The 15769-nt window shown below is 25.4% G+C and overlaps 1 protein-coding gene across 1 annotated transcript; it reads left to right on the top strand.

The window, feature by feature from the left end:
• The first annotated feature begins 6902 nt into the window (after positions 1-6902).
• Positions 6903-15043, top strand: LOC122499655 (ceramide phosphoethanolamine synthase). The gene is made up of 2 exons (XM_043608109.1): positions 6903-7313; positions 12859-15043. Exon 2 carries the CDS (start codon positions 13283-13285, stop codon positions 14378-14380), a length of 1098 nt encoding a protein of 365 aa, XP_043464044.1. The 5' UTR covers positions 6903-7313; positions 12859-13282; the 3' UTR covers positions 14381-15043.
• The last annotated feature ends 726 nt before the right edge of the window (positions 15044-15769 follow it).

Here is a 15769-nt window from a genome sequence, read left to right as displayed (position 1 = left end):
ACAGCGAGCGAAGCGAGCCATTTGCGCGCGAATGTGTCCGCCCGAAGGGCGAGCAGATTTTTTTCAAATACAAATTGATCTAAAAATAGATTTGAGTTAAAATTTTAGATTTTAATTTAATATTAACAGCATTAGGAATTAAAATTTTAAACAATATTAGGTAATGTAAAATCTTTTTCAAATTTATAACAATTTCTATAAAAATTCATATTACAACGCATTTATTATTCAATTACTATAATCTCAAATTTTAATTGTAATTTATTTTTAAATCAACCCCCACAGCACCGAAACTTTCCTAAAAATTTATTAAATATTTACTTGCGATATTCGGAATATTTAATTGCAATGTTTATTGAAAGTTGTGTAAAGATTTAAATGTCCCGATTAAATAAATGTTCATAGCGCGAAATCTAAATTTTTCAGATAAATGTGCCGAATATTGCAAGTAAATATTTAATAAATTTTTAGGAAAATTTCGGTGCTGTGGGGGAATTCTTATTCAAAAATTCTACGCGAATTCAATTATTTAAATACATACAAATAATTGATAGAATAACTGATTGTTTCTTAAAATTGAATACTAAAAAAGAAATTTATCAAAATTTTTGAAAATAAATTCATTTCTTTCGAAGAATATTAAGAACTTTAGAAAATAATTACATTTTTCGAAGAATTCATTTTAAATTGTATTCAAAATAATTCAAATTCTGTAAACAATTTTATTATTTACAAAAATAATTGAATTCCTCTGAAGAATTTTATTATTTATGAAAATAATTGAATTCATCCAAAAAATTGTACTATTAGTTATGAAAACAATTGAATTTCAACGTAGAATTTATTAAAACTTAAAAGAAATGAATTCTTGCAAAATTTCTTCGACGTGTTGAAAATAATTCAATCCATATACAGAATTTTATTAAAATTTATTAAAAATAATTGAATTCTTTAGAAAAATTTTATTAAAATTTGTACTAAAAATAATTCAATTTTTGCGATGAATTTTATTATTTATGAAAATAATTTAATTTAATTTTATGAACAATTTCTTTCAAGTTTTTAAAATATTCGTGTTTGTTAAAAATTGAAATTAAACATTTAATTATTGAATTTTATTAAGATTTTAGAAAGTAATTGCATTCTTTTGAAATTTTTTTTTAATAAATTAAGAAAAAAATCTAATTTTTTCGTGGAATTTTATTAAAAATAATTGAATTTTTGCAAAGAATTTTACTATTTACAAATATAACTGAATTGTTTTGAAGGATTTATTAAAATTTTAGAAAATAATTTAATTTTTTTGGAAAATATTAAAAATTAAAAAAGAATTGAATTCTTTCATGAAATTTTATTAAAATTGTATTAAAAATAATTTAATTTTTGCAAAAAAATTTACTATTTATAATTATATAAATTGATTTTTTTCGAATTTAAAAAAATTTTATAAAATAATTTAATTTTTGTGAAGAATTTTAATTCATTTTGTTTAAATAATTAAATTCTCGTGAAAAATTTTATTATTTGGCAAAATAATTACGAATTCTTGTGAAGAATTTTATTAAAATTTTTAGAATTTTTTTTTCATTTGAACTATTAGCGAATTTAAAGTAATGCAAACTTTCCTCAAAAATAAAGAAAAAAGTAGATTTTAGTGTCATAAATCTAAAAAAGTATCCAAATAGTAGCAAATTGTTAAAAAAAAGTAGTAAATAGTAGGTTTTAGTAGATGAGTGCGAAGCCTGTTATTCTCAATATCGTAATAATGTTAACATTAAATTATAGACATCTACCATTCGAGTAAACAGGGCCGGATTTGCTGTAGGGCAAAAAGGGCAAGTGCCCTGGGGCCCCCGGTCGTCAGGGGCCCCCAATTTTTAAGAGGTCTTCTTGTCACAAGAAGTGTATATGTGTAAATGCTCTATCAGGGTGTCTAACGGTCAGGGAAAAGTCATGGAAAAGTCAGGGAATGTCAGAGAATTTCATTGAAAGTCAGGGAAATTTCTAAAAAAATTTTGTGAATAAAAAATTTTTTTAACCTAACAAAACTTAGAAGATTTTTATCACCGTTTTTTTCTATCATTAGATATTAATTTATTGTTAAATATGTCAGTTACTATATTTTTTCTCAAGAAAGCAAAAATAAAATTAGTAAAAGGTCAGGGAAAAAGTCAGGGAAAAGTCAGGGAATTTTTTTCTCAATCCTTGTTAGACACCCTGTCTATAATAGTAAATCAGTTTCTATATGTAATATAAATTGCACTGGGTTACAAAAAAATGGTCATATCGTGTTTATTCAAAGTTTCCTGTGTTTATTGAAAGTTTAGGTGTCACTGAATAAGAATATACCAGTAAAACATTTTTTCATTCGGTCATTCCCTTAAAAAAACGAGTTTAAAGTGTCAAAAACCGTATTTTTAGCACTTATTGAGGCAGCGTAACAAGAAAACGCAACATGATAAAAATCTCTACAAGAGCTTAAATAAAAGCTTAAACCTTCAACTTTGAGGCTCAGAACTGAAAAGTACTTACCCAGCAAACATTGTTACATAAAAGTTATGTAACAGTTATGTCACAGAATATCACACGTGATATAACATGATATGAACATGTGACACGAAATGTCGTAACATGAGGGTCACAGTTACATAATTGTTACAAGAAGGGTGATATAACAATTATGTTGCAGCGTGATATTTAATTATTATATCACAGTTATGTAAATATGTTACATAATTAGAAGAATATGATACATAATTGCTATATCACACTTATATCACGTTGTGACTTATTATTATATCACAGTTATGTAAATATGTTACATAATTGTTATATCACACTTATATCACGTTGTGACTTATTATTATATCACAATTATGAGATTCTGTTACATAATTTGATGAGCTTGTTATATAATTGTAACATCACTAATATGACCTACGTGAAAATTATTGTTATTATTTTTATTCAATAGATAATAACAAATGCCATTTGACATGGTAATATCCAAAAATAATTTTAGTAAAAAACTGATTTACTAATTAGTACATTTTTTAAACTTGATTTTTTTAAAGATCTTTAATATTATTTATAAACATGTTCACAAGTTTATTTTATTCACATTTCACAACACTTATATACAGATTAAATAGTAATTTTATTATTTTACATAACGCTTAGAATGAAAAATATCCGCTCGCATGTGGGATCGAACTCACGTCCCCCCGCCCTTGACGACCCGACGCAACGCATTTAAACCGCACGGCCACTGAAGGCTTGATGAGAATTCTCCTAATCTACTATATCAACTGCAGTGCCGTATATTCTGTTACTTACTGTTATGTAACTATTACGTAACAAAGACAAACTTGTGGTTTTTTTTATTTGTAATATACGATTAACGTGTTAATAAAAATATCTACCACACATTAGTCAGTGTTCAGTAACAATTCTGTAACATTTACGTAACAATGTTACACACATATAAGTAACAATTTTGTAGCATTTACATAACAATGTCACACACATGTAAGTAACAAAAAGAAACGATTACAATTATACTAATCGGGATTACAAATTTTTATTTTATTCTGAAAATTCTATTTTTCTTCACATAAAATTTGAGAGTTATAAACTTTAAATTAATTTTATATAAATTTGTTCAAATTAAAATTTTTCTTTATTAATTTCTGACAACTTTTTACAAAAAAAATTAAGATATTTTTTAAATTATTAATAGACAAACTTTTCAGAGTACGTTAAAAAATTTTAAATAAAATTAAAAGTGAGTGATATTATATTAAATATCGTAAAATGTTCCAAAAGTCGGCTTCTTCACCCCACTTTACTTTTACGTACTTCTTTAAAAGTTTTGGACATTAATAATTATAATAAATAATACTGATAATAATTATTAATAATAATTTATTGTAAATTAATAAACTTAAACAGTTAAACTAGATTTATAATCAAAAATATTTATTCGAAACAATAATTATAAAATAGTGTTTCATGTTACATAACAGTTATGTAACAATTACATAATTTTATTGCGTAACAGAGAGACTACAATTTTACGTAACAATTTTGTAACGACAGTTACAGAACATTGTTACTTTTATGTTACATAACAATTACATAACAGTTACGTAATTTAGCTCTTATTACTACAGAAATGTTACGTAACAGTTACAGAACATGTTTGCTATTTAAATAATTTGTTTTTAAATATTTTAGTTGTAATAAAGACTTAAAATGTCAATTATTTATATTGACGGTTGTTACTTTTTTGTATTTTCATTTAAAAAATTGCAAACATAGCCTACAATTTTTTGCTTCTAAGTTCCCTTTCTTCAAATCGCGTCACATATAATTAATAAAAATGTAAAATATAATTTTTTAATTTTTAAATAATAAACTATAAAAATACATTATCATTATATTCACGATAGTAAAAATGAATATATATATAATATTAATTCTGTTTATAAGGTTTAATCTCTTCATTGGATAAGTTGTGAATATTGGAATAAATAAATTTATTATTTCATATAGTATTCTCTAAATATTCAAATTAAAATTTGCCTTGTTATGTTAACCTTAGGAACTAAAGCAAAAATTTCTTTTTAAAAGGAAGCAATTGCTTTGCGTGTATTGCTTTTGTTTTTAGGAAGAAATTGCCTATGTAAAAAACACATTCTGCCTATTATTTATTTAAGTGCAGTTTAAAAGAATGTATCACATTGTTGTATAATACGTATATTATGAAACTATGTTACTGTTATATCACGTCCCAGTAACAGTGTTAATATTTCATTATATAATAGTTACATAATAATATTGTCACAGTGTGATATAATAATGTGACCTACTTTATTAATTATAACAAAATTATGTATTTATTATGTCACACAGTTTCGTATCAGTTATGTAACAATTAGAGAACGATGCAATAAGACAAAAATTATTACTCTGTGATGTAATGAATATATCACACAGTTATATAATAGTTATTTGAAAAAATTATGTAACTGTTATATCACCATCCAGTAACAGTGTTATATAACAGTGTTACTATCTCATTATATAATGGTTACATAATAATATTGTCACAGTGTGATATAATAATGTAACCTACTTTATTAATTATAACAAAATTATGTATCTGTTATGTCACACAGTTTCGTAACAGTTATGTAACAATTAGAGAACAATGTAACAAGACAAAAATTATCACTCTGTGATGTAATGAATATATCACACAGTTATATAATAGTTATTTGAAAAAATTATGTAACTATTATATCACCATTCAGTAACAGTGTTATATAATATTGTTACTATCTCATTATGTAGTTGTTACATAACAATATTGTCACAGTGAGACATAACAAGGTGCTTTATTTGTTATGTAACACTTACGTAACGTGTTTGCTGGGTAAATAATCAATGAAAACCTCCTTAATTAAGCAGTCGCTACCTGAAATTGTCAAAAAAAGCTAGAACAGGAAGCAATTGGTAAAAATCGATTTCCTTAAGCGGATTCGGTTGCAACTTGTTATTTGAAGTTTTTTGAGGTTTCTAATGACGAATTGGAACTTAGATTTAAAAATTTCAAAATGGCGGACTGAAAATAATGAATTCACTCAATTTTTCAAAATTTGCGTTAATAATTTTAAAAAATTGAGTCCGCCACTTTGAAATTTTTCAAATCTAAGTTCCAATTCGTCATTAGAAACCTCAAAAACCTAAAATAACAATTTGCAACCGAATCCGGTTAGGGAAATTGATTTTTACCAAGTGCTACCTAACCCAGCTTTTTTGATAATTTCAGATAGTGACTGCAGGTTTTCAGTGCTTATTTAAGTACTTTTCAGTTCTGAGCCTTAAAGTTGAAGGTTTAAGCTTTTATTTAAGCTTTTGTAGAGATTTTTATCATGTTGCGTTTTCTTGTTACGCTGCCTCAAAAAGTGCTAAAAATACGGTTTTTTGAGACTTTAAACTCGTTTTTTAAGGGAATGACCGAATGAAAAAAAGTTTTTCTGGTATATTCTTATTCTGTGACACCTAAACTTTCAATAAACACAGTAAATTTTAAATAAACACGACATGACCATTTTTTTGTAACCCAGTGTTGTAATTGATTTGCAGTTCGACAATTTTTGAAAATTGTCCGATTTCAAACAATTACAATTCAAGCTGCATGCGAATAATGACGGTTTGCGCAGCTATCGTTGGCTATTTTATCAATTGAAAGCGAATTATTAAAAACAGTGGATACCAACAAAATAATTGAAGAGTTTCTTTCTAAAAAATCAAGAAAGTGTCGTTAATATGTGAAAAATGTTTGCACAACATTGTTGATAACCATAACAAATTATTTAATTGAATAATTTGTAATAGTCTCAAAATAAATATATCTATTTTTGTTTTTACGTTTTCAAATATATATTGTGTTAAATTTGATTGATTTTGCTCCCGGGTAAGAGGGCCCCAGGGCCCTAGTGCCCTAGGGCCTCTGACACCCTAAATCCGGCCCTGCGAGTAAATAATGATAATAAAATTTAAAATTCCGTTAAATAACAATTATAAAGATGACAATTTGGGTGCAATCATGCGCCCTTATTATTTATGAATCAAAACAATCAGACCATTTAATCAGACGACTTTTCTCTGCCAATCAAATTTCACTACGTGTTTGTCGTGTACATTAATGCTTATTCATTTATTTCTATTTTTAAGCCAAAAATAATATTTTTGGAAATTACCTACTTTTTGAATCATTTAAAAATATTAAATTTAATCAATATTAGAATTAGCCTCAATGGGTAATATTATTATGGAAAAAACTGAATCGGAGTAGATACCATTGTTACCATCAGATGCCAACTAACCTTCTCATTATTCGTTCCTGTCAAAGCATGAGCCTGAGCTAGGCCAAGCTCTCAGCTGAGTGTACAACACAATAGTTGCAAATAGTTTCATGTCAGCTTGGTGTGGTTAGCCTACTTCTAAAGATTTGGCGAACAAAATTTATTCCACACATGTTTCAAGGCTACAAAGATTAAAGTCAATTCAATTGACTGTATAACACCCATTTTGACGTTGAGTGATGAAGTTATTGGTGAAGTTAAAATTTTTATTTAGTTTGTGTTATTCAGGAGAACATTGCCTTGTCATTAGAGAAGAATAACCGGTTATTGAAATATTTTCGAGATTGATGAAAGATCCAGAAAGTACCAATTTATATTTTATCATGATTCTTTTGAAGAATAAGCTCCACTTTTGACAGTTGTTTTTATAGAAACATTGAGGTAAGTAATTTTCTGTCCCTATCATTTATAAAGCTAATTATATATATATGTGTGTATATATATATATGCACATACATTGTTTCAATCTATTGTTTTATTTTTCATTAATAAAACAATTTTTAGTGTGGTAATATTTAAAATTAAGAATTGGTAATGAGAACTAATTAAAAGTTTTTTATTTACAATTATTGTTGGTAAAAGCTTGTTTATATTTACATATTCACTTTGACTTGATATCCATCTGGTGGTGGACTTGATAATTGTTTTTTATTTTCAATTAGTTTTATTTTATTTATTAGTACATAATACATTTAATACAATGTCAATTAAAATAATTTATGAATATAAATTTTGCGAATTATTGATTAAATTTCAAATCAAGTATTATCTGTATTTTAATTTTAATTAACGTATGTATTTTATTTATTTTTATTTCAAAAGTCCAACTATATTTAAAAATTATTTTGATTCTTTTCAAAAGTTACAAAAAATTGCAATAAGTCGAAGCTTGATAATTTAGCAATTGTCGTAATCATTCTACTCGCGATAACGTAGTAATGTAATTTAGACAATCATTGCTCTTCTGTATATAATCATTTTTTAGTGCAGATAACGGACTGTTGAAGAATTTATTAACTTTTTTCGAATTGTTATCACTGCACACTTACTATGATTTAATAATTTTTTTCTATTTCTGACAATAATTTATTTTAAATAACTTAATTCTATTAAAGAACTGTCATAAAGTTATTACTTATAAATCATTTAATGAAGTATTTTTTTTAAATTTTATTTTCAATTCTGTTGAAAGTATGTAGTTCCAATTTTTTAAAAATTTTAACGCAATTCTTTGAAAGAATTTAACTATCTTAAAAAATAATAAAATTCTTTTCAGAAATTCAATTATATTCAAAAATTAAAAACAAAATTCTCGTCAACATTTCAATTATCTTTATAAATAGGAAAATTCTTCGTCGAAATTCAATTATTTTCATAAATAACAATATTCATGACAAGAATTCAATTATTTTCAAACGTAATAAAATTCATTGCAGAATTGCAATTATTTTCAAAAATTTTAATATTATTTATGGCAAAGTTTTAATTATTTTCAAAAATTTTTCTTAATTCAATGATTTTCAATATTCTACTATTTTAGTAAAATTTTCCAAAAGAATTCAATTATTAAACAAAATTTTTTATAATATTCAATTATTAAAAAAAAAAAATTCCACAAGAATTCAATTATTTTCAAAAGTAATAAAATTCAATTATTTTCAAAAATTTTAATAAAATTCAATTATTTTCAAAAATTTTAATAAAATTCATTGCAGAATTTCAATTATTTTCAAAAAATTTTCTTATTGGGTCAGAATTCGTGAAATTTTCACAGAAAATAAAAAGTATTTTTTTTAAATCGAAGTGTTGAAAAAACATTTCTATTTGGCCTTAAGAATGTGTCCACCAAAAAACAGGAAAAAAAATTATTTTTTATAAAAGTTATTGCAAAATTAATTTTTTAGCAACTTTTTAAACAAAATTTTATTTCTCCTAAATGAATGAACCGATTTAAATGAACCAAGGGTGAATATCAAGGGGATAAAATATACTTTCGTTTAGAATTAGAAAATTTTTAAAAAGTTTATTTTTTAATAATTATTTAATAAATTTTTTATGAACAATTAATTTTTTTTAATGTTCTGCGCCTTTTAAAAATTTGAAAAAAATATTAACATACACTTAAAACTATAAGAAATCAAAATCCGTTGAGAAAATTTTGGAGCGACAATTATTTTAAAAATTATAAACAAATTATATTGAACGGAGATGCGATTTTGATGATTCTCAGAATTAAAACATTATTTTTAACTACGAAATGAACAAAACACTGTCAAATTAACATTTTTATTCAATTATGTAACCATAAAAATTGATAAAAATGATCAAAAACTAAGTTCAGCGTTGATGCACAACACCGCGCCAATATAATTTGTTTATAACTTTTAAAATAATTGTCGCTCCAAAATTTTCTCAACGGATTTTGATTTCTTATAGTTTTAAGTGTATGTTAATATTTTTTTCAAATTTTTAAAAGGCACAGAACATTAAAAAAAATTAATTGTTTATAAAAAATTTATTAAATAATTATTAAAAAATAAACTTTTTAGAAATTTTCTAATTCTAAACGAAAGTATATTTTATCCCCTTGATATTCCCGCTTGGTTCATTTAAATCGGTTCATTCATTTAGGAGAAATAAAATTTTGTTTAAAAAGTTGCTAAAAAATTAATTTTGCAATAACTTTTATAAAAAATAATTTTTTTTTCTGTTTTTTGGTGGACACATTCTTAAGGCCAAATAGAAATGTTTTTTCAACACTTCGATTTAAAAAAAATACTTTTTATTTTCTGTGAAAATTTCACGAATTCTGACCCTATTTCAATAATTTGTATATTTATTATTTTAATAAAATTTCCCAAAAGTATTCAATTATTTAAAAATAATTTTAACAAAGTTCTACACGAATATTAAATTATTTTCTAAAATAATGAAAATTTCATAGGAATTCAATTATTAATAAAAATAAATTTTGCATGAATTTACAAAAATAACTAATTGTTTGAAACATTTTTAAATAAAATATTCTTCGCGATATAGTTTAATTATTTTCATAAATAATAAAACACATTGCACAATTTCAATTGTTTTTAATACAATAAATTTTAATCGAATTCCTCGAAAAATGTAATTATTCTTAAAAATTTGATTAAAATTCGTCAAAAGAATTCAATAAATTATCTATGTTTGTATTTAAATAATTGAATTCTCGTAGAATTTTCTAATAAAAATTGATTTAAAAATTAATTTCATAGTTAAACTTTTAGATAAATAATTGAATTTTTTATAAGTTACTAATAATTGCAATTTTTAGAAATAATTGAATTTTGTAAAGGTTTCAAATTAAAATCTTTAAAAATCTGAATTTTTTATACTTCCCGTGTGGAAAATGAAAATTGGTCCTTGCCAGGTCCTACCTATTTTGCCCTGTTAATAGCTTGGTCCTAGGTTGGCAGTGTAGGTTGGACCAACAATGGCTGGTGATGCGATTCTAGCCTGGTCCTAACTTGGGAGCCTAGTTAGGACCAGTTTATTTATATATTTTATTATAATTTTAATTAGTTTATAATATTTGCTAAAGAAATAACCTAAATTATTAATAATAAGTATTAGTTTTAATTAATTATTATTTTTTTCAATTAAATGATTACCAAAAGCGAATTCATAAATAATGTTAGTATATGTAGAGATTAATATATATTCCTCTAATATATACATTAAAAATTATAAAAAAATTAGAAATTTGTTAATTAAATTATTTTACAGTATATATAATCATTAAATTGCATACTTATACGAATACAATGCAGAAAAATCGGAATAAACGTAAACCTAAGAAGTAAATAAAATCTAACGCACGCGGGAATCGAACCTACGACCTACGGACTACGAGACTAACGCCCTAACCACTATGCTAATGAAACTAGTTGAGATCAAAATTTTTATTGTCAGTGACTTGGGGACTTGCTTTTGATGATTCAATATAGTAATTATTGACACTAATACACGATAATAAATAAAAAAAAAATAGTTTAACAACAACAATAATAATAAAATAATATCCAAATATAAAAATTCAAAAATTAATATTTTTATATTATATCAAGAAAAAAAATTTCTATACATTTTCGTTAAAAACATGTTTTTCATTGTTCTCAATCATTTTTAACATTAATTTCTTGGTCTAAAAAAAATATTCGTCTTTTGGACTTGGAAATTTTTCCTAATTAATTAAGCGGGTGATCCACTTTTTAAAAAAATGTCAAAAAAATGTATGTTAAAAACACGTTTTTCATTATTCTAAATCATTTTAAGCATTAATTTTTTGTTGCAAAAAATTTTTTAGACTTGGACTTAGAAATTTTTGCTAATGAAACTAGGAAGCCCAGGTAGGTCCTGGGTTGGACCTGGGTGGGTCAGCCCACATTCGAATTGCAATATCTCTTAGTGTTTAGCACCAACTTAAACGAAACTTAAAATCAGCGAACGAAATTAGAAATATAATAATCTCTACATATACTAACATTATTTATGAATTAGCTTTTGGTAATCATTTAATTGAAAAAAATAATAATTAATTAAAACTAATACTTATTATTAATAATTTAGGTTATTTCTTTAGCAAATATTATAAACTAATTAAAATTATAATAAAATATATAAATAAACTGGTCCTAACTAGGCTCCCAAGTTAGGACCAGGCTAGAATCGCATTACCAGCCATTGTTGGTCCAACCTACACTGCCAACCTAGGACCAAGCTATTAACAGGGCAAAATAGGTAGGACCTGGCTAGGACCAATTTTCATTTTCCACACGGGAAGTATAAAAAATTTCAATAGAATTCAATTATTTTCGAAAATTTTAATAAATTCTTCGAAACAATTTAATTATATATATAAATAGTAAAATTCTTTGCAAGAATTCAATTATTTTAAAAAAACAATTTTAATAAAATTTCATAAAAGAATTCAATTTTTTAATATTTTTCGAAAAAATTCAATTATTTTCTAAAATTTTGATAAATCCTTTGAAACAATTCAATTATATTTATAAATAGTAAAATTCTTTGCAAAAATTGAATTATTTAAAAAAAAAATTTCACGAAAGAATTAAATTTTGTTCTTAATTCGTTATAAAATTTTTCAAAAAAATCCAATTATTTTCTAAAATTTTAATAAAATTCTATAATTAAATGTTTCATTTTAATTATTAACAAACACGATTATTTAAAAAACTTGAAAGAAATTGTTCATAAAATTCAATTATTTTCTAAAATTTTTAATTAAAATTATTAAACAAACTTCATTATTTAAAAAAAATTCAAAGAAATTCTTGTAAAAAAGAATTTAATTATTTTTCTAAATAATAAAATTTTTCGAAGGAATTCTATTATTTTTAATTTTTTTGATAAATTTTTTTTTTAATAATTCGATAATAATTCTATCACTCAGTAACCTTTAATTATTATAAAACATGGAGAAAGCGATTACTCCGAGTCGAAGACTCGGAATGATCGATATCTTCATTTTTTATAATATTATTGTTATAAATTATTGAATTTTAAAAGGTTTGAATTAGAAATTTTGAATATCTTAATTCCCACGGAAACATAATAATGATTAAATATTTATTTAAAAATGATGTTATAGGTGTTTTTGAATAATTTTGCAATTAAGGAAATTCGTGTAAATAAATGTAATAGGACAATTTTTTGAGTATCTAATCATTTTCAGAGGGAATCAGAATATTCTTTAGGCTCAGGGAAAAAGTCGAAATTTTGTCTGAATATCAGGGAAAAACGAAATTTAATTTTTGTAGCAACCGTGATAATGAAAAAAAAATGTTCTTTTCATTATCAATAATTTTATATAAAATGACATCAGATTCTGAATCTATAGTCTAATTTGCATTTTTTTTATTTACAGATATTGGAAAGTGTCATCAAAATTTCTTCAGTAATTGAATTAATTATTTAATGAGAGGAAAAATAAGTTTCAAACAAAAATATCAAAATTTAAACTCCCAAGAAGCAATGCAACAAGAGATAAATATATTAAGAAAAAGAAATATGATGCAACGTAAATAGTGCCAAATGTGTAGCTGAAAAAAGCTACTTATTCAATAATGTAAATTCATGACTCATTCGAATGAAGAATAAATTAAAAAAATTTTTGCTAAATCAGCAGTAAATGAAACAAATATATTTTTGTCATATAAGACTTTATTAGGAAAGAAGATTTAACATAATTTTTGTAAATTCTAATGACTTGAGAAGAAAATATTCGAGAAGGAAATAAAACTTGCACAATATAAAGAGGACATAATTTAAAAAAAAAAAAGTTTTCCAAAATGTTTCTCTTGACTTCTGTATTTCATCGTGTGACATTCTCAGTGGTGGCACTTTTACTGCTTTATTTTATATTCATGGATATGATGTTATATTCCAGAGTACATAAATACTCGATAAAACCAAACGATAATAAACCTGAATACGAAGGAATAATTCCATGTTCCTTTGATCCTTTATGCGTGGTAACTGTGAAAGGCCTAATGTTAGATCATCCAAATTATTATCTACTGGGCCCGTTAGCTGCAATTGTAAATCAAGCTTTTGGAATCAGTGACTGCAAATGGATTTCACCTAATTTAATTAGCGGATTCCACGTGCTGGTTGCTATAGCAGCGGGAAAATGTGCCTCGAGTGATTCACTCTCCCAGAGGCGACTTGCCGTATTGCTTTTCGAAATTAGAACGTGGTTAGATGACTTAGATGGGCATGTAGCTAGGAAAAGGAAACACATTAATGGAGAACATTCGGATGTTGGTTCCGTTGGATATTTCGTCGATGGAATTTGTGATGCACTCGGCTGTATAGCATTGATGATTGGAATATTCTGCTATTTTCAAAAGAATCCACCTGGACGAGGTTATGAGAAGCTGAACAATGTGATACCACTTGTGGAGAGTCGTGACGTTGATCCAGAGACTATTTATAAGAGACGACGCTCGAGAAATGTTATTGGAACGGTAATACTTTTTGTTGGCTATTTACTGGTCAGTAGCGTCGGTTGGAATCGATATATTTCACTCTATCAAGATTTATTGGAAACCGACGCAAGCTCGTCTTCCATTACTAAAGATGAATTGCTTATTAGACAAGCTAAAGTTATGCAATCGAGTTCATTTTGGGCGATGTCTACTGCCTGGAAACTTGTCAATTTTCATATTGCCGTTGACTGTATGCTCTTAGCCATGTTTTTAGATAGACTTTGGGAATACATGAGAACTTTACGATGGCTTGGATATATTGTTGTTCTCGTTGTGGTTTATTTCACGGAATTTCATTTTCTCGAATCTTATGCATTCGTTCATGGTTCCGCACCTACATTTGAAATCATGTCAACCGACACTATGCCTACATGGAACGCGACGAATGTTCAACGATAGTAATTTAGAGAAAAATTTCGTTATTATATTTCGCAGAATTTCTTAAGAAATGGATCGCATTAAACTTTCCACCTATAGGTACTATAGGTAACACATTTTTTTTTTACTTCTATTCCAGGCTTCGCACTCATCTACTAAAAACTATTATTTACTGTGGCATTTCAGGAGAAATTTACTACTTTTCGGAGCACCCTCACCGATTTCTTTCAAACTTGGTAGTATTACATTTGTTGGTCTAAAGTTTCAGAAAATCAATTTTTTAAGTAAAATCAATTGTTTATTTAAAAGTTACAACAATTGCTCAAAATTGTTTAAATGCCCATATCTTTTAAACGGTACAAGATAATTGAGTTTTCTTTTTTGCTAAAAATTCATAAAGACGAGACGCTTCAAAAATTTTATTAACATTTTTTCTTATTTTGTTAATTAAAAAAGTTATTTAAATAAATAAAATTAACTTTTGAGCCGGATTTCAAAATCAAATGACTTATGAACCAAAAAATTCCTTGTTTTTCACACTTTTATATTCCGAAGATAAAAAGTTGTTTGAGTTTTTCAATCACTTATAATTTAAACAATGATTCGCTTGTTTACAATTATTTTGCAACTAAATGATCATCTGTTCTGTCCTGCGCGCGACTACTGCTACGTCACGTCCGTCTGTCGGCATATAATATATTTGACAAGCGTGGAAAAATTGAGGTTATGTTTAATCAAAACAACGCATTTCAATCTTTTTAAAGTTTTTAGCAGTCATGGAAAAAAAAGTTAAATCAGGATATTGATATCCTGATATCCTAAAACTTTAAAAAGATTGAAATGCGTTGTTTTGATTAAACATAACCTCAATTTTTCCACGTTTGTCAAATATATTATATGCCGACAGACGGACGTGACGTAGCAGTAGTCGCGCGCAGGACAGAACAGATGATCATTTAGTTGCAAAATAATTGTAAACAAGCGAATCATTGTTTAAATTATAAGTGATTGAAAAACTCAAACAACTTTTTTTCTTCGGAATATAAAAGTGTGAAAAACAAGGAATTTTTTGGTTCATAAGTCATTGAATTTTGTATTCCGGCTCAAAAGTTAATTTTATTTATTTAAATAACTTTTTTAATTAACAAAATATGAAAAAATGTTAATAACATTTTTGAAGCGTCTCGTCTTTATGAATTTTTAGTAAAAAAGAAAACTCAATTATCTTGTACCGTTTAAAAGATATGGGCATTTAAACAATTTTGAGCAATTGTTGTAACTTTTAAATAAACAATTGATTTTACTTAAAAAATTGATTTTCTGAAACTTTAGACCAACAAATGTAATACTACCAAGTTTAAAAGAAATCGGTGAGGGTGCTCCGAAAAGTAGTAAATTTCTCCTGGAATG

Source organism: Leptopilina heterotoma, unplaced genomic scaffold, assembly GCF_015476425.1.
Source record: "Leptopilina heterotoma isolate Lh14 unplaced genomic scaffold, ASM1547642v1 Lhet_17, whole genome shotgun sequence".
In the NCBI taxonomy this organism is placed as follows: Eukaryota; Metazoa; Arthropoda; class Insecta; order Hymenoptera; family Figitidae; genus Leptopilina; species Leptopilina heterotoma.
This window is presented reverse-complemented; position numbering and strand designations above follow the sequence as displayed.